Source organism: Camellia sinensis, chromosome 1 (assembly GCF_055761805.1).
Source record: "Camellia sinensis isolate YWXY chromosome 1, ASM5576180v1, whole genome shotgun sequence".
In the NCBI taxonomy this organism is placed as follows: domain Eukaryota; kingdom Viridiplantae; phylum Streptophyta; class Magnoliopsida; order Ericales; family Theaceae; genus Camellia; species Camellia sinensis.
Window position 1 is genome coordinate 109,571,741 of NC_138961.1, and position 27,949 is coordinate 109,599,689.

The following is a 27,949-nucleotide window of genomic DNA, read 5'->3' on the forward strand; positions in this document are numbered from 1 at the left end:
GTGACTTGCGTCATCCGAGAGAGTAAGTGACGTCATCGAGAGTGAGTTATGGCATCAATGCGACGTCGTTTTAGAATCCAAAACAAGAACATTTTCCTCACGTATGCCCAGTGTTCTATTCCTAAAGAGAGATTGTTAGAGAAAATTAGAGCGCTGTTCACCACCAGGGGTCCAAATTATGTGAGGGTTGCACATGAATTACATGAGGATGGGCAACCACATCTCCATGCTCTTGTCCAGTTCCCATACCGTTTTCAGACGCAGGATCAACGGTTCTTCGACGTTACACACGATCGAAATAGTCGCCATTTCCATCCAAATGTACAGGGAGCATACAACCATCAGAATGTGCTGGAATACATCTCCAAACACGGGGATTACACGAAATGGGGTGAATTCCGTGAGAGGAGCCGCTGCGCTAACCAGAATAACAAAATCAGTAAGCGAGGCCGGATCCAATAACTCAGAATCATCAAGACTCACTACAGACGAGGTGTCCAAATTAATAGGAGAAGCTGTAAAAGCCGCTGTGGAAGGATCCACATCATCCCAGAAAACAAATGTACAACGGAGACAATTATAAAATATTTGTAATAAATTATTTTATTAATAACAATATTTCAATCGACAATTCAAATGCGCTCTTACAATCGATTTTGTGCGACATTCCCACACAAAATAACAAATAATTGCGTTTTTTACAATATGAGGGTCCAAATTATGTGAGGGTTGCACATGAATTACATGAGGATGGGCAACCACATCTCCATGCTCTTGTCCAGTTCCCATACCGTTTTCAGACGCAGGATCAACGGTTCTTCGACGTTACACACGATCGAAATAGTCGCCATTTCCATCCAAATGTACAGGGAGCATACAACCATCAGAATGTGCTGGAATACATCTCCAAACACGGGGATTACACGGAATGGGGCGAATTCCGTGAGAGGAGCCGCTGCGCTAACCAGAATAACAAAGACAATATATACCGGGATGCACTTGCAGCCGGCACTAAGGACGAAGCACTAGCAGTGGTACGAAATGGCGACCCAAAATGTTTCTGGTTAAATTATGACAAATTGTCATCAAATTATGACCGGATTTCATTTAATCCACCATTGCCGTATGTTCATCCATTTACAGACACAGTATGGGTCGTTCTAGCAGCAATACAGCAATGGGTTGCAGACAATATAACAAACGAAGCCCAAAGACCGCATAGGCCCAAAAGCATTATAATTGAAGGCCCATCTAGAATTGGGAAAACATGTTGGGCCCGGTCTTTGGGACCACATAATTATTATTCAGGCCACATCGACCTGAGGGACCACAAGAACGACGCTTTCTACAACATAATTGATGATGTGGCCCCACAATATTTGAAACATTGGCGCGAGTTTATTGGAGCGCAACGGGACTTTTTTTCAAATTGTAAATATGCCCGCCTAAAGAAAATAACGGGCGGGATTCCAAGTATTATATTATGCAACCCCGGAGAAGACTCCAGCTACAAAGAGTATTTGGAAAAACATGAACACGCCGGGCTCAAAGCGTGGACGATCTGAAACGCAGAATTCTACACACTCAACGAGCCCCTGTTCGCCAGAGCCAATCAAGAAGAGCCATCGTAATGCAAAGAAGAAGGCCCAATGCAGGAAGATATTCCACTTCCAATGCGGGTGTTCGTTATTCCACGTCAACGGATGTATCGAACCACATACATTGGAGAGAGAGGACGCTGTCAGGGGTCTTTTACGACACTTTGATGAACCCGATGTGGTTCAAAGCAATAGACCTCTCCAGACCGGGCAACGAGGGGGTCTACAAGATACGATGCCTATTCAACTACAACCTCCGGAAAGCATTGGGAATCCGGACATTTACAACGACAATGTATACGTGGCTGACAGCCCCTGGTCGCAGAAGCCTGTCGGAGACTGTATTTACCCAGCTTATTGCACGCAGGATGAGGACCAAATTATCCAGCTTTGGGATTATTAGCCCTGTAAACTATTGTCTCGCACAGACCATTGTACTCGACGAGCTTTCATATTATGTAAAAAATTGGCGATGGGACAATATTTATGTAAATTTTTATGATTAAATAAAAATGCAGTTTTATTGAATTTATGCGTCTTAATAAATTCCATTTCTGAGCAGGTTTAAGCTGGGTAAATGGGCTGTAATTGGTAAACAAACAGTAAAGTTTGCCTTTTTCGATTAAATGGGCCTCATTGTTGTAATTGGGCCTCACTTCTCCCGCCTGCGCTTGCCTTTTTAGATTTTTAATCCTGGCCGCAGATCTAAGAGCGGATCTAGGAGCGGCCCTTGCCTTTTTCGATTTTTAATCCTGGTCGCAGATCTGGGCGCGGAGCGGAGACACTAGCCGACAACACGCCTCAAAATGCGAAAGGGAGCACCAATCGAGGGACGACACGTGGCGCGGGGGGAGCGTCCCAGGTAATATTAGTGGGACGCTCCTGGGCACCTATATAACTCACTCCTTAACTCTCTTCCACCAGTAAAGTTTTCAGAGAGTGACTTGCGTCATCCGAGAGAGTAAGTGACGTCATCGAGAGTGAGTTATGGCATCAATGCGACGTCGTTTTAGAATCCAAAACAAGAACATTTTCCTCACGTATGCCCAGTGTTCTATTCATAAAGAGAGATTGTTAGAGAAAATTATAGCGCTGTTCACCACCAGGGGTCCAAATTATGTGAGGGTTGCACATGAATTACATGAGGATGGGCAACCACATCTCCATGCTCTTGTCCAGTTCCCATACCGTTTTCAGACGCAGGATCAACGGTTCTTCGACGTTACACACGATCGAAATAGTCGCCATTTCCATCCAAATGTACAGGGAGCATACAACCATCAGAATGTGCTGGAATACATCTCCAAACACGGGGATTACACGGAATGGGGCGAATTCCGTGAGAGGAGCCGCTGCGCTAACCAGAATAACAAAGACAATATATACCGGGATGCACTTGCAGCCGGCACTAAGGACGAAGCACTAGCAGTGGTACGAAATGGCGACCCAAAATGTTTATGGTTAAATTATGACAAATTGTCATCAAATTATGACCGGATTTCATTTAATCCACCATTGCCGTATGTTCATCCATTTACAGACACAGTATGGGTCGTTCCAGCAGCAATACAGCAATGGGTTGCAGACAATATAACAGACGAAGCCCAAAGACCGCATAGGCCCAAAAGCATTATAATTGAAGGCCCATCTAGAATTGGGAAAACATGTTGGGCCCGGTCTTTGGGACCACATAATTATTATTCAGGCCACATCGACCTGAGGGACCACAAGAACGACGCTTTCTACAACATAATTGACGAAAACAACGCCGAAAGTTTAATCCGGCTCATCAACGCCTTACAGCGGCAAGAAGATGCTCTATTCGCCGGTATGAAAGCGGTTTCCGAACTAGAAACCCAAGCGACGTCAGACATATATTCCGTCGCTGATGTCTGCCACATCACCGCGCCTTCACAAAATCAGCCCGTGCGTTCTGGTTCTGGATGTGTAGATAATAAAAAATAATTGTAAATTATTATTCTGTAACTGTTTTATGCGTAATAAAATTTGGGCCTTATCTTTAGTGTCCACTTCTTTCATAGTCTGCATGGGCCGCTTACTGATGGGCCTATTTGTATTGGGCCGCGTTGCTTACTGATGGGCCTATCTCTAGTGGGCTGATGTACCATATGTTTGGGCCTATTTTAAAATAACTAATAAACATTAAATGGGCCTCATTGTTGTAATTGGGCCGTTAGTTTGTTTACCAATTATAGCCCATTTACCCAGCTTAAACCTGCTCAGAAATGGAATTTATTAAGACGCATAAATTCAATAAAACTGCATTTTTATTTAATACTAAAAATTTGGGCCTTATCTTTAGTGTCCACTTCATCTTGATCGCCCTCAATGTTGTGAGTTTTGATCTCAATCCTCAATTCAAGAGCTTGGAATTTGAGCTTAGAATAATGTTTTCGACAAGTGTATGATCACTGTTTAATCTTCTTCAACTTAGCAAGACTACTCTCACTTTGGTCAAAGCTGTAGGACTTGGTTCTTGAGTGGTGTTTGCAAGGAAATATGAGATGTATAGAGCCTTTATAACTTCACTAATTTGGAAAGACAACTCTCTTGCTTTCAAGGCTTTTTTTTTTCTCTCAAATTCTAATTTAAATTTAGTATTCTCTCTACACTTCTCTTCTAATTCATCTCCTCAAACTCAAGACTATAGCTCTCATTATATAGGCAATGCTAGTGGAGCAATGGTGGAAGACAAAGTGGATCATTTAGAGAAGGTAATGGAGCTAATGGGGCACTAAAATGGAGCATTATCCTCGTTGGCTCAAGCACTAGTCAATGGAGGATGAGTAAGCATGCATTTGGTGCAAAAATAGGTAAGAAATAACATCACAAAGTTCCCCACACAATAAAAAAAACTCGCCCAATGTAAATAGGTCGCGACCGTAGTAAGGCAAGTTGCACCCGCGATCACATTGGTCTTGCCCGCAATGGTGCTACCGGTTGACCGGCTAGGGTGGATTTTCGCTCCAGTTTGGTCTTGTTTCGCTCCGGTTTGGTCCCATTTCACTCCGGGTGTCCCACAGGGCTTAAACACTTGGCCGATATAGGCTTAGGGTTAGGAATAAAACTCAAATTCCAAGCTCTCTTACTAATAATTTTGTGAGAAACACATTCTGATTGTCATCATCGGGTAATCAAAAGAAAGCGCCCAAGTCTTAGGGCCGGTCAAAATGGGATGTCTACAATATTATGTGAATTTTTTTTTTCCTGTGACTAATTTTTACTATTTTTATAACTATTTATAAAATTGAAATATGTTGTGCGATTAATTTTTTTTAAAACTAGTTTTAAGTTTGAAACGTAAACTATTTGGTTGAATTTTTAAATTGTCTTTTATTTAAAAAATAAATAAATTAAAAGTAGCTTGATAAAAAAATGTCGTTTTCATTTTCATATGATTCTATTTTTGTTTTTAATGAAAATAATATTTGTATGTTTGAATAATATTTTTATAGTAATTGTATAATTTGAGTTAATATTTTTATTAGTCTCTACGTTTTTTCTTCGTAGATAAAATAATATTTTTTATTTAAAAATTAATTTTTAAAAAATAATATAAAATATTAGAAATATTTTTGTTTTCATTTATAAATAACTCAATTGTGTATATATATATTTAAAGTACTTTGTAGGGTGCAAGTCCATTATGTGTAGGTGCAAGTTTAGTATATGTGGTGTCCAAATTAAACCTATGTAGTGGTGCAAGTCTAGTCTGTGTTAGCATGCAAGTCGAATCTATGTGAGGGTGCAAGTTTAGTTTATGTGGTGTGCAAGTCAAATCTTTGTAGTTGTGCAAGTCTAGTTTGTGTTGGCGTGCAAGTCAAATCTATATGGGAGTGCAAGCTTAGTCTGTGTAGGGTGCAAGTTGAATTTGTGTAAAGGTGCAAATCTAATCTGTATGGGCCGCATGTTTAAGCCTCGTTTGGGAGCAGGCTTTTTTAGTAATTTTTTGACTTTTCGGCTAAAATATGATATAAAAAAAACTAGTATGTTTGGGATGAGTTTTTGATTTTTTTACAAAAAGATGTGCAATAAAGTAGAGAGGAAAATGGAATCTTTGACTTTTTGGTATAAGTTGATTTTTTGATTTTTTTAGTGACTTTTTGACTTTTTGACTAAAATCATCACTTGCCAAATGAGACTTTAGTCTATGTAGGGATGCATATTCAGTATGCGTAGGGTGTGCAAGTCAAATCTGTGTAGTAGTGCAAGTCTAGTCTGTGTTGGCGTGTATGTTGAATCTGTGTGGAGGTGAAAGTTTAGTTAGTGTGAAGTATAAGTTTAATTTGTGAGGGGTGCAAGTTGAATCTATGTAGGGATGCAAATCTAATCTATATAGGACGTGAGTTTAATCTATGTAGGGTGTGGGGTGTAAGGTGTGGGGTGTAAGTCTAATATGTGTAAGGATACAAGTCTAGTCTATGTGAAGTGTAAGTTTAGTTTGTGTGGGTGCAAGTCTTACTTTGTATGTGGGATCAAACATGCTACTATTTTTTTTATTATATAATTTGGTTTCAGTTATTATTTGCGTGGTTTGAATTAATATATTTTTATTTGCATTTGTGTTATTCTAAACGTTTTCTCCTACCAATATATATATATATATATATTAATTAGAAAAGTAATTTATTATTTATATTAACTTAAGTCATACAAATTACTTTAATTCTATAAATTTTTATATATTTTAGATTATTAATTTAAATTTTTATTAAATATGTGAAATATTAGTTACATTTTAAAATTTTAAATATATTTTTAGAACAATATCAATTTTATAAAAATAGAATTTGTATATTAAATATATTTTAATAAAATTAAAAATATAAAGATAATTTTTTTTTTTTTTTGTTTTTTTTATTAAAAGAATGAGGTGAGTGTATGTGTGCAGGGATAGAACTGGAAGAAGATTATGAGGGGTCATGACCCTTCTGTCTCTGTGAAAATTTTATTTTCCGTAGTACTTCTAAATATATATATATATATATATATGTATGTATTATTTTATAAATAAAATAGCATCTTAGTATAAAAGATATATACTTCATTCTTTTCTCATCTTTTATTCTCTGTTATTTTTCTAGAAAAAAATTTATTCGTTCTATTAGAGATTGTTTATATGATATTTAAATTTTTTTATGTGTATATATATAATTTATATATCATATTGTATATATATGTGTATTTGTCTATACAGTAAAAAAATATTATTTATCTTTTAACCCCTGTAGTAATAAAATCCTAATTCCATCTCTGTATGAGAGAGAGAGAAAGAGGGAGAGAGAAAGAATGTGCAAGGCATTGTGATTTTAAGTATGGAGTTGTGAGTTCAGTTTTAAAGGAATAAAAATTTATTTGATTATGAGTTTTGAAAATATTTTTGAATTTTTGAATTTTGAAAAGAATTTTGAGTTTTGAAAAGAGTTTTAAGTTGTATTTTGAGTTTTAAATTTTTGAATTTTGAGTTGTATTTTGAAAATTTTCGAATTTATTTCTTTTAAATATTTAAAAACGTTTAAGAAAAATTTATTTTTCATTTTAAATATTTTATTTTATTTTTGTAAATTTTTTAAAGAAAAATGATTTTTTCCCCGAAAAATCATTCACCGAATCCCCCGTTTTTTTTTTTCTCTCGTTTACATCTGAAGAGAAAGGCAAGAGAGAGAGAGGGAGAAAGAGAGAGGAAAGGAGAGAGCGAAACAGAGAGAGAGAGAGGGAGAGAAGAGATGAGAAGAGAAAGAGGAAGGGAAGAGGGAATGGAGAGAGAGAGAGGCCCCTCCATTCTGCCGATCGCCCAGCCGACCGTCGTAGCTCGTCGCAGATCACCCAGCCGATCATCGCAGCTCGTCCGCCTCTGCCTCCGCTCGGCCGCCGTTGCCTCCGCCTCTGCCTCTTTCTTATTCTTCTTCTTCTTCTTTCTTTCTTTCTTCTTCTTCTTCTTTTCTAATTGAACAAAAAAAAAAAAAAAATCAAAGCGACGAAACGACGTCGTTTTTGAATTTGGGGGATTCGGGGGCCTCTATTTCGAGGTACCAATCACTTCTGTTTTTTAAATTCAAAACACAACTGCACACTCAAATCATAAACAAACACATAACTCCAAACTCAATTCAAAAATTATTTTTAAAACTCATAACTAAACACATAACTCAAAACTCAAAACTCAATTAAAAAACTTTTTAATCAAAATATTTTTTTTATTTTTTTATTTTATTGAAAAATAATTTTATATGGCCATCTAAAATTTTTTGAAATTAAAAAAAAATTTAAATAATTTTAAAAATAAAATCAAGATTTTAAAACATAAAATAAAAAAATATTTTTTAAAATTTTTCTTTAAATAAAATTTTAAAAAGAATTTAGTTATGAGTTTTAAAAATAATTTTAAATTAAATTTTGAGTTAGGTGTTTAGTTGCACATTTGGAAAAGAATTTTGAATTTTTTTTATTCGAATTACAATTTTAAAAGAGTTTAGTTATTAGAATTTTTATTAGAATTTTGAGGGTAGGGTTTGGTTACTAGCCAACAACGGCTATATTCACCACCGCCAACAAACCAAACAGAGCCAACAAACCAAACAGAGCCCAACGGCTCTTTATTACACTGAGGCATCACCGTCTGCCTCCATACATGTAGAATGATCTATCCTCATCCTCTCCCTCTACCTCTCACTCCTCAAACCCTTCTCCCTTCTCTCCTCCATGATCGAAACATCTCTCACTCTCTCAGTCTGTCTCCCTCTCACTCTCTCACTCTCTAACTCTGTCTCCCTCATCTGAAACCACTCCCCCTTCTCCTCTATGGTTGTTGATGTGGATCGGTCTCTCCTTTCTCTCCTCTATGATCGAAACCTCTCTCTCTCTAAGTCTGTCTCCCTCTCATTCACTCACTCTCCCACTCTGTCTCCATTTTCTGAAATCACACCCCATTCTCCTCCATCATCGAAACCCCTCTCTGACCCTCTCACTCTCTCACACTCGGTCTCCTTCTCAGTCTCTCACTGTGTGATGTGGATCGAAACCCCCCTTTTGGTTGTTGATGTGGATCGGTGATCGTGGTTGCTGATGTGGATCGGTGATCGTGGTTGTTGATGTAGATCGGTGATCGTAATCGGTGATCGTAATCGGTGATCGGTGATCGAAACCCCTCCATGGTATTTTTTTTTTCCAAATTTTCTTAATTATTTTTTGTGATTGATTTTTGTTCATCTGATTTTCATATCATATCTGCCTTCATATCTGTCTCAATTTCATCCATATCTTCATTCATATCTTCATATCTGTCACTGTCACAATTTCATCAATATCTGTCTCAATTTCTTCATATCTGTCTCAATTTCATTCATATCTTAATGTTCATATCTGAATTTCTTCATATCTGTCTTCGTATTTGACTGAGATTTGGTGATAAATGAATTAAAAAAAATAAAATAAAATAAAATTTGAGAAACTGAATTTGGGTTTGTCTCAATTTCATTCTGAAATTTGTTTTCATCTCAAAATTGGGTTTGATTTTGAAAAATGGGTTCCCTACTGTTTAAATTCTTTTGTATTCAACTGAATTTGGTGCCAAATTGCTGTTCATTTTTGCTGATTTGGCAAGCTTGGCAGCTGCTATTTCACTTGCCATATTTGACAACACATATGGCATCTGTCTCTCTCTCTCTCTCTCTGTCTCTCCTTTGCGGTGTTAAAGTGATTCAAGAAGCAGGCATGTTGGGTTGTTATTGTTTTCTGTAATTGGGGCCTTTTCACTTTCTTGTTTTCAATTAGCTTTTCAGGGGTTAGAAATCTATGGTGATTGAAACTTATTGACACAGTTTGTTGCAAACTGAATCCATTATCAAGAACTGTTTCTATTTATATTTCTATTTCAATCTTTTTCTTCCAAAATCGTTTCTTCGAAACTGCAGATATTGAATTTTCAGATTTCTTTCTTTATGCACCAATATATTTAGGACTGTACACAACTTTTGTTACTTTCTCTTTTATTGTTACAATCTTGTTCATGTATAAATATCGATATGTTTCTTCTGGAATATAACATCAATTTTAGATACCCTTTTCTATTTCTGATAATCAAATATGTTTGGCTGAACTTTGTTTGGATGATGAATTTGTGGAGGGAAATATATATATATATATATAAAACTTTTTCCATTGCTTTTCTTGTTTCCTGTACAAATTTCTGCGTGAATTCAAGATCCAAACACAGCAGACCATGAATTATATTTTCATATTTATTCGCATTCATAAATCATGTTTGATAACTTTTGGGAATCATAGTGTTTGTACTTGTGAAATTCAGTTTGCTTTTATTTGGAATTTTTTTACTGGAAAATAATTGTGTTGTGACAAATTTAATGGAGGAACCCAATTTGTCAAACTTGATTAAGGCATTATTATAAGTTGTATAAAGATCCCTAGGGAAAATCTAAAAAAGGCTCTGTTTTCGTCCAAAGGAGAAAATAGTCATTTTAGAAAAGATGAATCGTGGGTTACTCCATTTGGTGCACTTTAGTAGAAGCTGCATTGTTTGACTTCCATTGGTCCCTTAAAGTATAAGTTAACTTTTTATAATGAAAATTTTGCATTAGGCAGCAATTTGCAACAGCATTGAGTGCCACATTGGAGCTAAATATAACAGTATTTAGTGTTGGGCATGTTTTGTGAAGCTTTTTACGAGTTGAAAGTTATTATTAAAAAAATTAAGCTAAAAATACCCATGTCCCAACTTCCCAATAAACAATTTTTTTTATAGCTTTTTTTGTCACATAAACTATAACCAGATGCTGTAACAAACATACTCTGACACAAATTTCTAAAATAAAAAAAACTATAAGAAGCATCAATAAATTGCACCAAGAATGGGCATGGCCGTTGTACCCCAGTTCACTACATGGGAGATTGGTGTCATGTAGTTGGTGAGCCAATTTTCTACCTTTGCTAAGGAAACATAAAATAATTGAGAAAAAAATTATTATGCTGAATGGTGGGAGATACATGATATATCTAATGGTTGTAAGTTATGTCCAGTTATTTTGAATTGATCATTGCAGAATGTCTTTGAAATGGGATAATGTTAAAGTGGGACCACTTGGGGATATGAAACCTTAGGATCATGAGATGTGTAAGGCTTGCACAAAGATGATGATTGTTATCTCTTTCTGATATATTTTTATCTCTTTTGTTTCTTCCAAATAATGACCTTTTTTGGTCAGGAAATAATATCTTTTGAATTGTGAAAGATGATTTTAAATGATTATAATACCTTTCTATGCATAAGTTGTTGACTTTCTATTTTCTATTTTTATTTTTTTTTGCTTCAGATAGATTCACTCAGTTAGGCAAGTTTTTCTTGTTTGGACCTTCAAACAATGTACCCTGGTGGTTATACTGCAGAAGTAACAAACCTATCTCCTAGAGCGACGGAGAAGGTTGTTTATGAGTTCTTTGCTTACTGTGGTGAAGTTGAACATGTGGAGATCATCAGGTAGTTCTCAACTACTCTGTTTCTGGTTGCTGGATTTGAATCTGCTGTGTAGTTCTTACTGTAATTTGATCTTCTTTCCTTTTTCAAACTTCTTGGAAATTAGTTCTTTTCATGAAAGGTCAAATTTTTTATATTATTGATGTTTAGTTGTCCATTCAAAATTTTATGCTTATTGGGTAATAAATTCATTCATAATTAATGTCTCCAAAATATTCCTTTTACAAGTAGAAGCATGTGGATAAAGTTGAAGATATTACTTGGCTTATCAAACCAAATCTTATGGTACCAATATGTATCTCAAATCAAACGATTCTGGTGCGATTCCTATTTCCTTGTGCGCTTCTAGCTTCCAACTTATATTTACTATTCTTGTATAGGTATTTTTATCACCACAACGAAATAATTGTTGTATTTTGTGTCATATAAATTAAGTTCTGCCCTCAAAGTTGTCTTTTATGGAGCCGTGTGTGACTTTAATTTGATTATCCACTTTTCCCATTCTGAATTATAAAATCCAGTAAACATATTTTGTTGTTGGTAAGCAATATTGATTATCCTTGGACCCTTCCGAGGTGTTTGGGGCATTTTCCGGTCCTTCTCGTGACTGTTACACGGTTTTGGCCCGCCCCCGGTAGTCCTATTTCCAAGCTTAAGTGTCGAAAAAGTGTCTCTTTCTAACTAAGTTTTCAAACTAGGAGTCCCGTTCTTGTTCCGTAATTTTCACAACTCGCGTTGGTCACTCCCAATGTGTTTGAGGTGTTCCCGGCCCTTCTTGCGACTGTTACATGATTTTGGCCCCCTGATGGCCTACTTCCAAGTTTAAGTATTAGAAAAGTATATTTTCCGACCTAGTTTTCAAATCGGGAGTCCCGTGCCTCTTCGTTAAGTTTTCACAACTCAAATTAGTCCCTCCTGAGATGTTCGAGGTGTTCCCCGGGCCTTCTCGTGACTGTTACATGATTTTGGCACGCCGAGACCCATTCTCAAGCTTAAGTTTGAAAATAGTACCTTTTTCCACCTCGTTTTCAAACCGGAAGTCCCGCGCTAGTTCCGTAAGTTTCCACAACTTACATTGGTTTCTCCCGAGGTGTTCCATGGGCCTTCTCGGTACTGTTACAGGATTTTGGGGGGACCCCGATGGCCTATTTTCAAACTTAAGTGTTTAGGAAGTGCATTTTTTGACTTAGTTTTCAAACCGGGGGTCCCATGCGAGTTCCGTAACTTTTCACAACTCGCGTTGGTCCCTCCCTAGGTGTTTAAAGCGGTGTTCCCCGGACCTTCTCTTGACTGTCACACGATTTTGGCCTCTCGATGGACTATTTTCAAGCTAAGGTGCGAGAAAAGTGCCGTTTTGGACTTGGTTTTCCAACCCGGAGTCCCGTGCGAGTTCCGTAAGTTTTCACAACTTATATTGGTCCCTCCTGGGGTGTTTGGGGCATTTCCCGGTCCTTCTCGTGACTGTTACACGGTTTTGGCCCCCCCCGGTGGTCCTATTTCCAAGCTTAAGTGTGGAAAAAGTGTCTCTTTCCAACTTAGTTTTCAAACCGGGAGTCCCGTGCTAGTTCCGTAAGTTTCACAACTCGCGTTGGTCACTCCCGAGGTGTTTGAGGTGTTTCCGGCCCTTCTTGTGACTGTTACATAATTTTCCCACCCTGATGGCCTAGTTTTCAAATCGGGAGTCCCGTGCCTCTTCGTTAAGTTTTCACGACTCAAATTGGTCCCTCCTGAGATGTTCGAGGTGTTTCCCGGGCCTTCTCGTGATTGTTACACGATTTCGGCCCGTCGAGGCCTATTCTCAAGCTTAAGTGTGAAAATAGTACCTTTTCCCACCTCGTTTTCAAACTGGAAGTCCCGCGCTAGTTCGGTAAGTTTTCACAACTTACATTGGTTTCTCTCGAGGTGTTGGAGTGTTCCACGGGCCTTCTCGGGACTGTTACAGGATTTTAGGATTTCTCGATGGCCTATTTTCAAACTTAAGTGTTTAGGAAATGCATTTTCTTACTGAGTTTTCAAACCGGGAGTCCCATGCGAGTTCCGTAAGTTTCCACAACTCGCGTTGGTCCCTCCCTAGGGGTTTAAAGCAGTGTTCCCTAGACATTCTCTTGACTGTCACCCGATTTTGGCCCCCCGATAGACTATTTTCGTGCTTAGGTTTGAGAAAAGTACCGTTTCGGACTTAGTTTTCAAACCGGGAGCCCCGTGCTAGTTCTGTAAGTTTTCACAACTTACATTGGTCCCTCCCGGGGTGTTCAACGTGTTCCCCGGGCCTTCTCGTGACTGTTACACGATTTTGGTCCTTGACGGCTTATTTTCGAGCTTAAGTGTGAAAAAAGTGTATTTTTTGATTTAGTTCTCAAACCGAGAGTCTCGTGCTAGTTCTGTAAGTCTCCGCAACTTACCTTGGACCCTCCCGAGGTGTTTGGGGCATTTCCCGATCCTTCTTGTGATTACATGGTTTTGGACCCCCCGGGTGGTACTATTTCCAAGCGTAAGTGTGAAAAAAGTGTCTCTTTCCAACTTAGTTTTCAAACCAGGAGTTCCGTGCTAGTTCCGTAAGTTTTCACTACTCGCGTTGGTCACTCCCGAAGAGTTTGAGGTGTTCCCGACCTTTCTTGCGACTGTTACATGATTTTCGCCCCCTGATGGCCTACTTCCAAGCTTAAGTGTTAGAAAAGTGTATTTTTCGATATAGTTTTCAAATCGGGAGCCCCGTGCCTCTTCGCTAAATTTTCACAACTCAAATTGGTCCCTCTTGAGATATTCAAGGTGTTCCCTGGGCCTTCTCGTGACTGTTACACGATTTTGGCCCACCGAGGCCTATTCTCAAGCTTAAGTGTGAAAATAGTACCTTTTCCCATCTCGTTTTCAAACCGGAAGTCCCGCGCTAGTTCGGTAAGTTTCCACAACTTACATTGGTTTCTCTAGAGGTGTTAAAGGTGTTCCACGGGCCTTCTCGGGACTGTTACAGGATTTTGGGGGCCCCCGATGGCCTATTTCCAAACTTAAGTGTTTAGGAAGTGCATTTTCTTACTTAGTTTTCAAACCAGGAGTCTCATGCGAGTTCCGTAAGTTTCCACAACTCGCGTTGGTCCCTCCCTAAGTGTTTAAAGCAGTGTTCCTCGGACCTTCTCTTTTGACTGTCACCCGATTTTGGCCCCCGATGGACTATTTCGTGCTTAGGTTTGAGAAAAGTACCGTTTCGGACTTAGTTTTCAATCCGGGAGCCCCGCTGTAAGTTTTCACAACTTACATTGGTCCCTCCCACGTGTTCCCCGGGCCTTCTCGTGACTGTTACACGATTTTGGCCCCCGACGGCTTATTTTCGAGCTTAAGTGTGAAAAAAGTGCATTTTTTGATTTAGTTCTCAAACCGAGAGTCCCGTGCTAGTTCCGTAAGTCTCCGCAACTTAGCTTGGACCCTCCCGAGGTGTTTGGGGCATTTCCCGGTCATTCTCGTGACTGTTACACGGTTTTGGCCACGCCGGTGTTCCTATTTCGAAGCTTAAGTGTGGAAAAAGTGTCTCTTTCTAACTTAGTTTTCAAACCGGGAGTCCCGTGCTAGTTCCGTAAGTTTTCATAACTCGCGTTGGTCACTCCCGAGGTGTTTAAGGTGTTCCCGGCCCTTCTTGCGACTGTTACATGATTTTGGCACCCCGATGGCCTACTTCCAAGCTTAAGTGCTAAAAAAGTGTATTTTTCGACCTAGTTTTCAAATCGGGAGTCTCGTGCCTGTTCGTTAAGTTTTCACAACTCAAATTGGTCCCTCCTGAGATGTTCGAGGCGTTCCCCTGGCCTTCTCGTGACTGTTACACGATTTCGGCCCGCCGAGGACTATTCTCAAACTAAAGTGTGAAAATAGAACCTTTTCCGACCTAGTTTTCAAATCCTGAGTCCCGCGCTAGTTCCATAAGTTTCCCCAACTTACATCGGTTTCTCTCGAGGTGTTGGAGGTGTTCCACGGGCCTTCTCGGGACTGTTACAGGATTTTGGGGCCCCCGATGGCCTATTTTCAAACTTAAGTGTTTGGGAAGTACATTTTTTGACTTAGTTTTCAAACCAGGATTCCCATGCGAGTTTCGTAAGTTTCCACAAGTCGCGTTGATCCCTCCCTAGGTGTTTGCGGTGTTCCCCGGACCTTCTCTTGACTGTCACACGATTTAGGCCTCCCGATGGACTATTTTCAAGCTTAGGTGCAAGAAAAGTGCCGCTTCGGACTTAGTTTTCAAACCGAGAGTCCCGTGCTTGTTCCGTAAGTTTTCACAACTTATATTGGTCCCTCCCAGGGTGTTTGACGTGTTCCGCGGGCCTTCTCGTGACTGTTACACGATTTTGGCCCCCGACGGCTTATTTTCGAGCTTAAGTGTGAAAAAAGTGCATTTTTTGATTTAGTTCTCAAACCGAGAGTCCCGTGCTAGTTCCGTAAGTCTCCGAAACTTACCTTGGACCCTCCCAAGGTGTTTGGGGCATTTTCCGGTACTTATCGTGACTGTTACACGGTTTTGGCACCCCCGGTTGTCCTATTTCCAAGCTTAAGTGTGGAAAGTGTCTCTTTCCAACTTAGTTTTCAAACCAGGAGTCCCGTGCTAGTTCCGTAAGTTTTCACAACTCGCGTTGGTCACTCCCGAGGTGCTTAAGGTGTTCCCCTTCTTGTGACTGTTACATGATTTTGGCACCCCGATGGCCTACTTCTAAGCTTAAGTGTTAGAAAATGGTATTTCCCGACCTAGTTTTTAAATCGGGAGTCTCGTGCCTGTTCGTTAAGTTTTCACAACTCAAATTGGTCCCTTCTGAGATGTTCTCAAGCTTAAGTGTGAAAATAGTACCTTTTCCCACCTCGTTTTCGAACCAGAAGTCCCGCGCTAGTTCCGTAAGTTTTCACAACTTACATTGGTTTTCTCCCAAGGTGTTGGAGGTGTTCACGGGCCTTCTCGAGACTGTTAGAGGATTTTGGGAGGGCCCCTATGGCCTATTTTCAAACTTAAGTGCTTTGGAAGTGCATTTTTTGACTTAGTTTTCAAACCGGGGTCCCATGCGAGTTCCATAACTTTCAACAACTCGCGTTGGTTCCTCCTTAGGTGTTTAAAGCGGTGTTCCCCGGACCTTCTCTTGACTGTCACACGATTTTGGCCCCCCAATGGACTATTTTCAAGCTAAGGTGCGAGAAAAGTGCCGTTTTGGACTTGGTTTTCCAACCGGGAGTCCCGTGCGAGTTCCGTAAGTTTTCACAACTTACATTGGTCCCGCCCGGGGTGTTCGACGTGTTCCCTGGGCCTTCTCGTAACTGTTACACGATTTTGGCCCCCGACGACTTATTTTCGAGCTTAAGTGTGAAAAAAGTGCATTTTTTCATTTAGTTCTCAAATCGAGAGTCTCGTGCTAGTTCGCTCTTCGCAACTTACCTTGGACCCTCCCGAGGTGTTTGGGGCATTTTTCGGTCCTTCTCGTGATTGTTACACGGTTTTGGCTCCCCCCGGTGGTCCTATTTCCAAGCTTAAGTGTGGAAAAAGTGTCTCTTTCCAACTTAGTTTTCAAACCGGGAGTCCCGTGCTAGTTCCGTAAGTTTTCACAACTCACGTTGGTCACTCCCGAGGTGTGTGAGGTGTTCCCGGCCCTTCTTGCGACTGTTACATGATTTTGGTCCCCTGATGGCCTACTTCCAAGCTTAAGTGTTAGAAAAGTGTATTTTCCGACCTAGTTTTCAAATCGGGAGTCCCGTGCCTCTTCATTAAGTTTTCACCACCGAAATTGGTCCCTCCTGAGATGTTTGAGATGTTCCCCAGGCCTTCTCGTGATTGTTACACGATTTCGGCCAGCCGAGAACTATTCTCAAGCTTAACTGTGAAAATAGTACCTTTTCCCACCTCGTTTTCAAACCGGATGTCCCGCGCTAGTTCCGTAAGTTTCTACAACTTAAATTGGTTTCTCTCGAGGTGTTGGAGGTGTTCCACGGGCCTTCTCGGGACTGTTACAAGATTTTGGGGGCCCCCGATGGCATATTTTCAAACTTAAGTGTTTAGGAAGTGCATTTTCTTACTTAGTTTTCAAATCGGGAGTCCCATGGAAGTTCCGTAAGTTTCCACAACTCGCGTTGGTCCCTCCCTAGGTGTTTAAAGCAGTGTTCCCCGGACCTTCTCTTGACTGTCACACGATTTTGGCCCCGATGGACTATTTTCATGCTTAGGTTTCAGAAAAGTACCGCTTCGGACTTAGTTTTCAAACTGGGAGCCCCGTGCTAGTTCTATAAGTTTTCACAACTTACATTGGTCCCTCCCGGGGTGCTTGACGTGTTCCCCGGGCCTTCTCGTGACTGTTACACGATTTTGGCCCCCGACGGCTTATTTTCGAGCTTAAGTGTGAAAAAAGTGCATTTTTTGATTTAGTTCTCAAACCGAGAGTCTCGTGCTAGTTCTGTAAGTCTCCGCAACTTACCTTGGACCCTCTCGAGGTGTTTGGGGCATTTCTCGGTCCTTCTCGTGACTGTTACACAGTTTTGGCCCGCTCCGGTGGTACTATTTCCAAGCGTAAGTGTGAAAAAAGTGTCTCTTTCCAACTTAGTTTTCAAACCGGGAGTCCCGTGCTAGTTCCGTAAGTTTTCACAACTCGCGTTGCTCACTCCCGAGGTGTTTAAGGTGTTCCTGGCCCTTCTTGCGACTGTTACATGATTTTGGCATCCCGATGGCCTACTTCCAAGCTTAAGTGTTAGAAAAGTGTATTTTCCGACCTAGTTTTCAAATCGGGAGTCTCGTGCCTGTTCGTTAAGTTTTCACAACTCAAATTTGAAAACTAGGTCGGAAAATGCACTTTTCTAACACTTAAGCTTGGAAGTAGGCCATCGGGAGGCCAAAATCATGTGACAGTCGCAAGAAGGGCCGGGAACACCTCAAACACCTCGGAAGTGACCAACGCGAGTTGTGAAAACTTACGGAACTAGCGCGGGACTCCTGGTTTGAAAAGTAAGTTGGAAAGAGACACTTTTTCCACACTTAAGCTTGGAAATAGGACCACCGGGGGTGCCAAAACCGTGCAACAGTCACGAGAAGGACCGGGAAATGCCCCAAACACCTCGAGAGGGTCCAAGGTAATTTTCGGAGACTTACGGAACTAGCACAGGACTCTCGGTTTGAGAACTAAATCAAAAAATGCACTTTTTTCACACTTAAGCTCGAATAGTCCCGTGCCTATTCGTTAAGTTTTCATAACTCAAATTGGTCTCTCCTGATATGTTCGAGGTGTGCCTTCTCGTGACTGTTACACGATTTCGGCCCGTTGAGGATTATTCTAAAACCTAAGTGTGAAAATAGTACCTTTTCCGACCTAGTTTTCAAACCCGAAGTCCCGCGCTAATTCCGTAAGTTTCCACAACTTACATTGGTTTCTCCCGAGCTATTGGAGGTGTTCCACGGGCCTTCTCCTGACTGTTATAAGATTTTGGGGGGCCCTCGATGGCCTATTTTCAAACTTAAGTGTTTAGGAAGTGCATTTTTTGACTTAGTTTTCAAATCGGGTGTCCCATGCGAGTTTGCGGTGTTCCCCAGACCGTCTCTTGACTGTCACATGATTTTGGCCCCCCGATGGACTATTTTCACGCTTAAGTGCAGAAAAGTGCCGTTTCGGACATAGTTTTCAATCCGGGAGTCCCGTGCTAATTCCGTAAGTTTTCACAACTTACCTTGGACCCTTCCAAGGTGTTTGGGGCATTTCCCGGTACTTCTCGTGACTGTTACACGGTTTTGGCACCCCCGGTTGTCCTATTTCCAAGCTTAAGTGTGGAAAGTGTCTCTTTCCAACTTAGTTTTCAAACCAGGAGTCCCGTTCTAGTTCCGTAAGTTTTCACAACTCGCGTTGGTCACTCCCGAGGTGTTTAGGTGTTCCCGGCCCTTTTTGAGACTGTTACATGATTTTGGCCCCCCGATGGCCTACTTCCAAGCTTAAGCGTTAGAAAAGTGTATTTTCCGACCTAATTTTCAAATCGGGAGTCGCGTGCCTGTTCGTTAAGTTTTCACAACGCAAATTGGTCCCTCCTGAGAAGTTCGAGGTGTTCCCCTGGCCTTCTCGTAACTGTTACATGATTTCGGCCCGCCAAGAACTATTCTCAAGCTTAAGTGTGAAAATAGTACCTTTTCCAACCTCGTTTTCAAACCGGAAGTCCCGCGCTAGTTCCTTAATTTTCCACAACTTACATTGGTTTCTCCCGAGGTGTTAGAGGTGTTCCACGGGCCTTCTCGGGACTGTTACTGGATTTTAGGGCACCCCCGATGGCCTATTTGCAAAGTTAAATGTTTTGGAAGTGCATTTTTTTACTTAGTTTTCAAACCGAGAGTCCCATGCGAGTTCCGTAAGCTTCCACAACTCCCTCCCTAGGTGTTTAAAGCAGTGTTCCCTGGACCTTCTCTTGACTGTCACGCGATTTTGGGCCCCCCCGATGGACTATTTTTAAGCATAGGCGCGAGAAAAGTGCCGTTTCGGACTTAGTTTTCAAACCGGGAGTCCGGTGCTAGTTCCGTAAGTTTTCACAACTTACATTGGTCCCTCCCGGTGTGTTTGACGTGTTTCCCGGGCCTTCTCGTGACTATTACACGATTTTGGCCCTCGACGGCTTATTTTCGAGCTTAAGTGTGAAAAAAGTGCATTTTTTGATTTAGTTCTCAAACCGAGAGTCCCGTGCTAGTTCCGTAAGTCTCCGCAACTTACCTTGGACCCTCCCGAGGTGTTTGGGGCATTTCCCGATCCTTCTCGTCACTGTTACACGGTTTTGGCCACCCCGGTGTTCCTATTTCCAAGCTTAAGTGTGGAAAAAGTATCTCTTTCTAACTTAGTTTTCAAACCGGGAGTCCCGTGCTAGTTTCGTAAGTTTTCACAACTTACATCGGTCCCTCCCTTGGTGTTCGACGTGTTCCCTGGGCCTTCTCGTGACGATTACATGATTTTGGCCCCCGACGGCTTATTTTCAAGCTTAAGTGTGAAAAAAGTGCATTTTTTGATTTTGTTCTCAAACCGAGAGTCCCGTGCTAGTTCCGTAAGTCTCCTTTTCTGACCTAGTTTTCAAATCGGGAGTCCCGTGCCTTTTCATTAAATTTTACAACTGAAATTAGTCCCTCCTGAGATGTTCGAGGTGTTCCCCGGGCCTTCTCGTGATTGTTACACGATTTCGGCCCGCCGAGAACTATTCTCAAGCTTAAGTGTGAAAATAGTACATTTTCCCACCTCGTTTTCAAACCGGAAGTCCCGCGCTAGTTCCGTAAGTTTTTACAACTTAAATTGGTTTCTCTCGAGGTGTTGGAGGTGTTCCCACGGGCTTTCTTGGGACTGTTACAGGATTTTGGGGGCCCCTGATGGCATATTTTCATACTTAAGTGTTTAGGAAGTGCATTTTCTTACTTAGTTTTCAAACCGGGAGTCCCATGCGAGTTCCGTAAGTTTTCACAACTCGCGTTGGTCCCTCCCTAGGTGTTTAAAGCAGTGTTTCCCGGACCTTCTTTTGACTGTCAGACAATTTTGGCCCCCCGATGGACTATTTTCATGCTTAGGTTTGAAAAAAGTACCGTTTCGGACTTAGTTTTCAAACTGGGAGCCCGTGCTAGTTCTATAAGTTTTCACAACTTACATTGGTCCCTCCCGGGATGCTTGACGTGTTCCCCGGGCCTTCTCGTGACTGTTACACGATTTTGGCCCCCGACGGATTATTTTCGAGCTTAAGTGTGAAAAAAGTGCATTTATTGATTTAGTTCTCAAACCGAGAGTCCCGTGCTAGTTCCGTAAGTCTCCGCAACTTACCTTGGACCCTCCGAGGTGTTTGGGGCATTTTTCGGTCCTTCTCGTCACTGTTACACGGTTTTGGCCACCCCGGTGTTCCTATTTCCAAGCTTAAGTGTGAAAAAAGTGTCTCTTTCTAACTTAGTTTTCAAACCGGGAGTCCCGTGCTAGTTCCGTAAGTTTTCATAACTCGCGTTGGTCACTCCCGAGGTGTTTAAGGTGTTCCCGGCCCTTCTTGCAACTGTTACATGATTTTGGCACCCCGATGGCCTACCTCCCAACCTTATGTGCTAGGAAAGTGTATTTTCTGACCTAGTTTTCAAATCGGGAGTCTCGTGCCTATTCGTTAAGTTTTCATAACTCAAATTGGTCCCTCCTGAGATGTTCGAGGAGGCCTTCTCGTGACTGTTACACGATTTCGGCCCGCCGAGGACTATTCTCAAACTTAAGTGTGAAAATAGTACCTTTTCCGACCTAGTTTTCAAACCCTGAGTCCCGCGCTAGTTCCATAAGTTTCCCCAACTTACAATGGTTTCTCCCGAGGTGTTGGAGGTGTTCCACGGGCCTTCTCGGGACTGTTACAAGATTTTTGGGGGCCCCCGATGGCCTATTTTCAAACTTAAGTGTTTAGGAAGTGCATTTTTTGACTTAGTTTTCAAACCAGGATTCTCATGCGAGTTCCGTAAGTTTCCACAAGTCGCGTTGAACCCTCCCTAGGTGTTTGCGGTGTTCCCCGGACCTTCCCTTGACTGTCACACGATTTTTAGGCCCCCCGATAGACTAAGCTTAGGTGCGAGAAAAGTGCCGCTTCGGACTTAGTTTTCAAACCGGGAGTCCCGTACTAGTTCTGTAAGTTTTGACAACTTACATTGGTCCCTCCCGTGGTGTTTGACGTGTTCCGCGGGCCTTCTCGTGACTGTTACACGATTTTGGCCCCCCGACGGCTTATTTTCGAGCTTAAGTGTGAAAAAAGTCAATTTTTTGATTTAGTTCTCAAACCGAGAGTCCCGTGCTAGTTCCGTAAGTCTCCACAACTTACCTTGGACCCTCCCGAGGTGTTTGGGGAATTTCCCGGTCCTTCTCGTCACTGTTACCTTGTTTTGGCCACCCCGGTGTTCCTATTTCCAAGCTTAAGTGTGGAAAAAGTGTCTCTTTCTAGCTTAGTTTTCAAACTGGGAGTCCCGTGCTAGTTCCGTAAGTTTCCACAACTCGCGTTGGTTACTCCCGAGGTGTTTAAGGTGTTCCCGGGCCCTTCTTGCGACTGTTATATAATTTTGGCACCCCGATGGCCTACTTCAAAGCTTAAGTGTTAGAAAAGTGTATTTTCCGACCTAGTTTTCAAATCGGGAGTCTCGTGCCTGTTCGTTAAGTTTTCACAACTCAAATTTAAAAACTAGGTCGGAAAATGCACTTTTCTAACACTTAAGCTTGGAAGTAGGCCATCGGGAGGCCAAAATCATGTGACAGTCGCAAGAAGGGCCGGGAACACCTCAAACACCTCGGAAGTGACCAACGCGAGTTGTGAAAACTTACGAAACTAGCACGGGACTCCTGGTTTGAAAACTAAGTTGGAAAGAGACATTTTTTCCACACTTAAGCTTGGAAATAGGACCACCGGGGGTGCCAAAACCGTGCAACAGTCACGTGAAGGACCGGGAAATGCCCTAAACACCTCGGGAGGGTCCAAGGTAATTTTCGGAGACTTACGGAACTAGTACAGGACTCTCGGTTTGAGAACTAAATCAAAAAATGCAGTGTATTTTCCGATGGTCTACTTCCAAGCTTAAGTGTTAGAAAAGTGTATTTTCCGACCTAGTTTTCAAATCGGGAGTCTCGTGCCTGTTCGTTAAGTTTTCACAACTCAAATTGGTCCCTCCTGAGATGTTCGAGGTGTTCCCAGGCCTTCTCGTGACTGTTACACGATTTCGGCCCGCCAAGGACTATTCTCAAACTTAAGTGTGAAAATAGTACTTTTTCCGACCTAGTTTTCAAACCCTAAGTCCTGCGCTAGTTCTATAAGTTTTCCCAACTTACATTGGTTTCTCCCGAGGTATTGGAGTTGTTCCACGGGTTTCTCCCGAGGTATTGTTTCACGGTACTGTAACAGGATTTTCGGGGGGCCCCGATGGCCTATTTTCAAACTTAAGTGTTTAGGAAGTGCATTTTTTGACTTAGTTTTCAAACCGGGATTCCCATGCGAGTTCCGTAAGTTTTCACAAGTCGCGTTGGTCCGTCCCTAGGTGTTTACGGTGTTCCCCGGACCTTCTCTTGACTGTCACACGATTTTGGCCCCCCGATGAACTATTTTCAAGCTTAAGTGCGAGAAAAGTGCCGCTTCGGACTTAGTTTTCAAACCGGGAGTCCTGTGCTAGTTCTATAAGTTTTCACAACTTACATTGGTCCCTCCCGGGGTGCTTGACGTGTTCCCCGGGCCTTCTCGTGACTGTTACACGATTTTGGCCCCCGACGGCTTATTTTCGAGCTTAAGTGTGAAAAAAGTGCATTTTTTGATTTAGTTCTCAAACCGAGAGTCTCGTGCTAGTTCTGTAAGTTTCCGCAACTTACCTTGGACCCTCCCGAGGTGTTTGGGGCATTTCTCGGTCCTTCTCGTGACTGTTACACAGTTTTGGCCCGCCCCGGTGGTACTATTTCCAAGCATAAGTGTGAAAAAAGTGTCTCTTTCCAACTTAGTTTTCAAACCGGGAGTCCCGTGCTAGTTCCGTAAGTTTTCACAACTCGCGTTGCTCACTCCCGAGGTGTTTAAGGTGTTCCTGGCCCTTCTTGCGACTGTTACATGATTTTGGCACCCCGATGGCCTACTTCCAAGCTTAAGTGTTAGAAAAGTGTATTTTCCGACCTAGTTTTCAAATCGGGAGTCCCGTGCCTCTTCGTTAAGTTTTCACGACTCAAATTGGTCCCTCCTGGGATGTTCGAGGTGTTCCCCGGGCCTACTCCTGACTGTTACACGATTTCGGCCCGCCGAGGCCTATTCTCAAGCTTAAGTGTGAAAATAGTACTTTTTCCCACCTTGTTTTCAAACCGGAAGTCCCGTGCTAGTTCTGTAAGTTTCCACAACTTACATTGGTTTCTCCCGAGTTGTTGGAGGTGTACCACTTGCCTTCTCGGGATTGTTACAGGATTTTTGGGGGCCATTGATGGCCTATTTCAAACTTAAGTGTTTAGGAAGTGCATTTTTTGACTTAGTTTTCAAACTGGGGGTCCAATGCGAGTTCCGTAACTTTCCACAACTCGCGTTGGTCCCTCTCTAGGTGTTTAAAGCAGTGTTCCCCGGACCTTCTCTTGACTGTCACACGATTTTGACCCCCCGATGGACTATTTTCAATCTTAGGTTGGAGAAAAGTGTCGTTTCGGACTTAGTTTTCAAACCGGGAGCCTCGTGCTAGTTCTGTAAGTTTACACAACTTACATTGGTCCCTCCCGGGGTGCTTGACGTGTGCCCCGGGCCTTCTCGTGACTGTTACGTGATTTTGGCCCCCGACGGATTATTTTCGAGTTTAAGTGTGAAAAAGTGCATTTTTTGATTTAGTTCTAAAATCGAGAGTCCCGTGCTAGTTCCGTAAGTCTCCGCAACTTACCTTGGACCCTCCCAAGGTGTTTGGTGCATTTTCCGGTACTTCTCGTGACCGTTACACGGTTTTGGCACCCCCGGTTGTCTTATTTCCAAGCTCAAGTGTGGAAAAAGTGTCTTTTTCCAACTAAGTTTTCAAACCAGTAGTCTCGTGCTAGTTCCGTAAGTTTTCACAACTTACATTGGTTCCTCCCTAGATGTTTTACGTGTTCCCCGGGCCTTCTCGTGACTATTACACGATTTTGGCCCCCGACGTCTTATTTTCCAGCTTAAGTGTGAAAAAGTGCATTTTTTAATTTAGTTCTCAAACCGAGAGTTCCATGCTAGTTCCGTAAGTCTCCGCAACTTACCTTGGACCCTCCCGAGGTGTTTGGGGCATTTCCCGGTCCTTCTCGTCACTGTTACACGGTTTTGGCTACCCCGGTGTTCCTATTTCCAAGCTTAATTGTGGAAAAAGTATCTCTTTCTAACTTAGTTTTCAAACCGGGAGTCCCGTGAACCATAAGTTTTCAAAACTCGCGTTGGTCACTCCCGAGGTGTTTAAGGTGTTCCCCGGCCCTTCTTGCGACTGTTACATGATTTTGGCACCCCGATGGCCTACTTCCAAGCTTAAATGTTAGAAAAGTGTATTTTCCGACCTAGTTTTCGAATCGGGAGTCTCGTGCCTGTTCGTTAAGTTTTCACAACTCAAATTGGTCCCACCTGAGATGTTAGAGGTGTTTCCCAAGCCTTCTCATGACTGTTACACGATTTCGGCCCGCCGAGGACTATTCTTAAACTTAAGTGTGAAAATAGTACATTTTCCGACCTAGTTTTCAAACCCAAAGTCCTGCGCTAGTTCCATAAGTTTTCCCAACATGCATTGGTTTCTCCCGGGTGTTGAAGGTGTTCCACGGGCCATCTCGGGACTGTAACAGGATTTTGGGGGGCACCCGATGGCCTATTTTCAAACTTATGTGTTTAGGATGTGCATTTTTTGACTTAGTTTTCAAATCGGGATTCCCATGCGAGTTCCATAAGTTTCCACAAGTCACGTTTGTCCCTCCCTAGGTGTTTGCGGTGTTCCCCGGACCTTCTCTTGACTGTCACACGATTTTGGCCCCCCGATGGACTATTTTTAAGCTTAGGTGCGAGAAAAGTGCCGTTTCGGACTTAGTTTTCAAACCGGGAGTCCCGTGCTAGTTCCGTAAGTTTTCACAACTTACATTGGTCCCTCTCGGGGTGTTTGACGTGTTCCCCAGGCCTTCTCGTGATTGTTACACGATTTTGGCCGCTTATTTTCGAGCTTAAGCGTGAAAAAAGTGCATTTTTTGATATAGTTCTCAAACCGAGAGTCCCGTGGTAATTCTGTAAGTCTCCGCAACTTACCTTGGGCCCTCCTGAGGTGTATGGGGCATTTCCCGGTCCTTCTCGTGATTGTTACACGGTTTTGGCACCCCCGGTGGTCCTATTTCTAAGTTTAAGTGTGGAAAAAGTGTCTCTTTCCAAGTTAGTTTTCAAACCGGGAGTCCCGTGCTAGTTCCGTAACTTTTCACGACTCACGTTGGTCACTCCCGAGGTGTTTGATATGTTCCCGGCCCTTCTTGCGACTGTTACATGATTTTGGCCCCTCGATGGCCTACTTCCAAGCTTAAGTGTTAGAAAAGTGCATTTTCCGACCTAGTTTTCAAATTTGAGTTGTGAAAACTTAACGAACAGGCACGAGACTCCCGATTTGAAAACTAGGTCGGAAAATACATTTTTCTAACACTTAAGCTTGGAAGTAGGCCATCGGAGGGCCAAAATCATGTAACAATCGCAAAAAGGGCCGGGAACACCTCAAAAACCTCGGGAGTGACCAACGCGAGTTGTGAAAACTTACGGAACTAGCACGGGACTCTTGGTTTGAAAACTAAGTTGGAAAGACACGCTTTTTCCACACTTAAGCTTGGAAATCGGACCACCGGGGGTGCCAAAACCGTGCAACAGTCACGAGAAGGACCGGGAAATGCCCCAAACACCTCGGGAGGGTCCAAGGTAATTTTCGGAGACTTACGGAACTAGCACAGGACTCTCGGTTTGACAACTAAATCAAAAAATGCACTTTTTTCACACTTAAGCTTGAATAATCCCGTGCCTATTCGTTAAGTTTTCATAACTCAAATTGGTCCCTCCTGATATGTTCGAGGTGTTCCCCTGGCCTTCTCGTGACGGTTACACGATTTTGGCCCGCCGAGGACTATTCTAAAACTTAAGTGTGAAAATAATTCCTTTTCCGACCTAGTTTTCAAACCCGAAGTCCTGCGCTAATTCCGTAAGTTTCCAACACTTACATTGGTTTCTCCCGAGGTGTCGGAGATGTTCCACGGGCCAAAATCCTGACTGTTACAGGATTTTGGGGACCCTCCGATGGCCTATTTTCAAACTTAAGTGTTTAGGAAGTGCATTTTTTGACTTAGTTTTCAAACCGGGTGTCCCATGCGAGTTCCATAAGTTTCCACAACTCGCGTTGGCCCCTCCCTAGGTGTTTGCGGTGTTCCCCGGACCGTTTCTTGACTGTCACATGATTTTGGCCCCCCGATGGACTATTTTCACGCTTAAGTGCGAGAAAAGTGTCGTTTCGGACTTAGTTTTCAATCTGGGAGTCCCGTGCTAGTTCCGTAAGTTTTCACAACTTACATTGGTCCCTCCCGGGATGTTTGACGTGTTCCTCGGACATTCTCGTTGATGTTACACGATTTTGGCCCCCGACGGCTTATTTTCGAGCTTAAATGTGAAAAAAGTGCATTTTTTGATTTAGTTCTCAAACCGAGAGTCCCTTGCTAGTTCCGTAAGTCTCCGAAACTTACCTTGGACCCTCCCAAGGTGTTTGGGCCATTTCGTGACTGTTACACGATTTTGGCACCCCCGGTGGTCCTATTTCCAAGCTTAAGTGTGGAAAGTGTCTTTTTCCAACTTAGTTTTCAAACCGGGTGTCCCGTGCTACTTCCGTAAGTTTTCACAACTCGCGTTGGTCACTCCCGAGGATTTTTGTGGTGTTCCCGGCCCTTTTTGCTGCTGTTACATGATTTTGGCCCCCCGATGGCCTACTTCCAAGCTTATGGGTTAGAAAAGTGTATTTTCCGACCTAATTTTCAAATCGGCAGTCGCGTGCCTGTTCGTTAAGTTTTCACAACTCAAATTGGTCCCTCCTGAGATGTTCGAGGTGTTCCCCGGGCCTTCTCGTCACTGTTACACGATTTCGGCCCGCCAAGAACTATTCTCAAGCTTAAGTGTGAAAATAGTACCTTTTCCAACCTCGTTTTCAAACCGGAATTCCCGCGCTAGTTCCTTAATTTTCCACAACTTACATTGGTTTCTCCCGAGGTGTTGCAGGTGTTCCACGGGCCTTCTCGGGACTGTTAGAGGATTTTAGGGCTCCCCGGGTGGCCTATTCTCAAACTTAAGTGTTTAGGAAGTGCATTTTTTTACTTAGTTTTCAAACCGGGAGTCCAAAGCGAGTTTCGTAAGTTTCTAT

At 42.3% G+C, this 27,949-nt stretch overlaps 1 protein-coding gene and 1 pseudogene across 2 annotated transcripts in view; both read left to right on the plus strand.

Annotated features, from left to right (window-relative positions):
- The first annotated feature begins 2,585 nt into the window (after positions 1-2,585).
- LOC145819014 (uncharacterized) lies at positions 2,586-3,563 on the plus strand. The gene has a single exon (XM_082912992.1). The coding sequence runs from the start codon at positions 2,586-2,588 to the stop codon at positions 3,561-3,563; it is 978 nt and encodes a 325-aa protein (XP_082769118.1).
- Positions 3,564-8,217: 4,654 nt separating this feature from the next.
- LOC145789065 (ABC transporter C family member 12-like) overlaps positions 8,218-27,949 on the plus strand; it is a 106,312-nt pseudogene continuing 86,580 nt past the window's right edge. The window contains exons 1-2 of the transcript XR_014337047.1: positions 8,218-8,773; positions 10,949-11,112. The product of XR_014337047.1 is annotated as an ABC transporter C family member 12-like (transcript). The remainder of the gene's footprint in view (positions 8,774-10,948; positions 11,113-27,949) is intronic.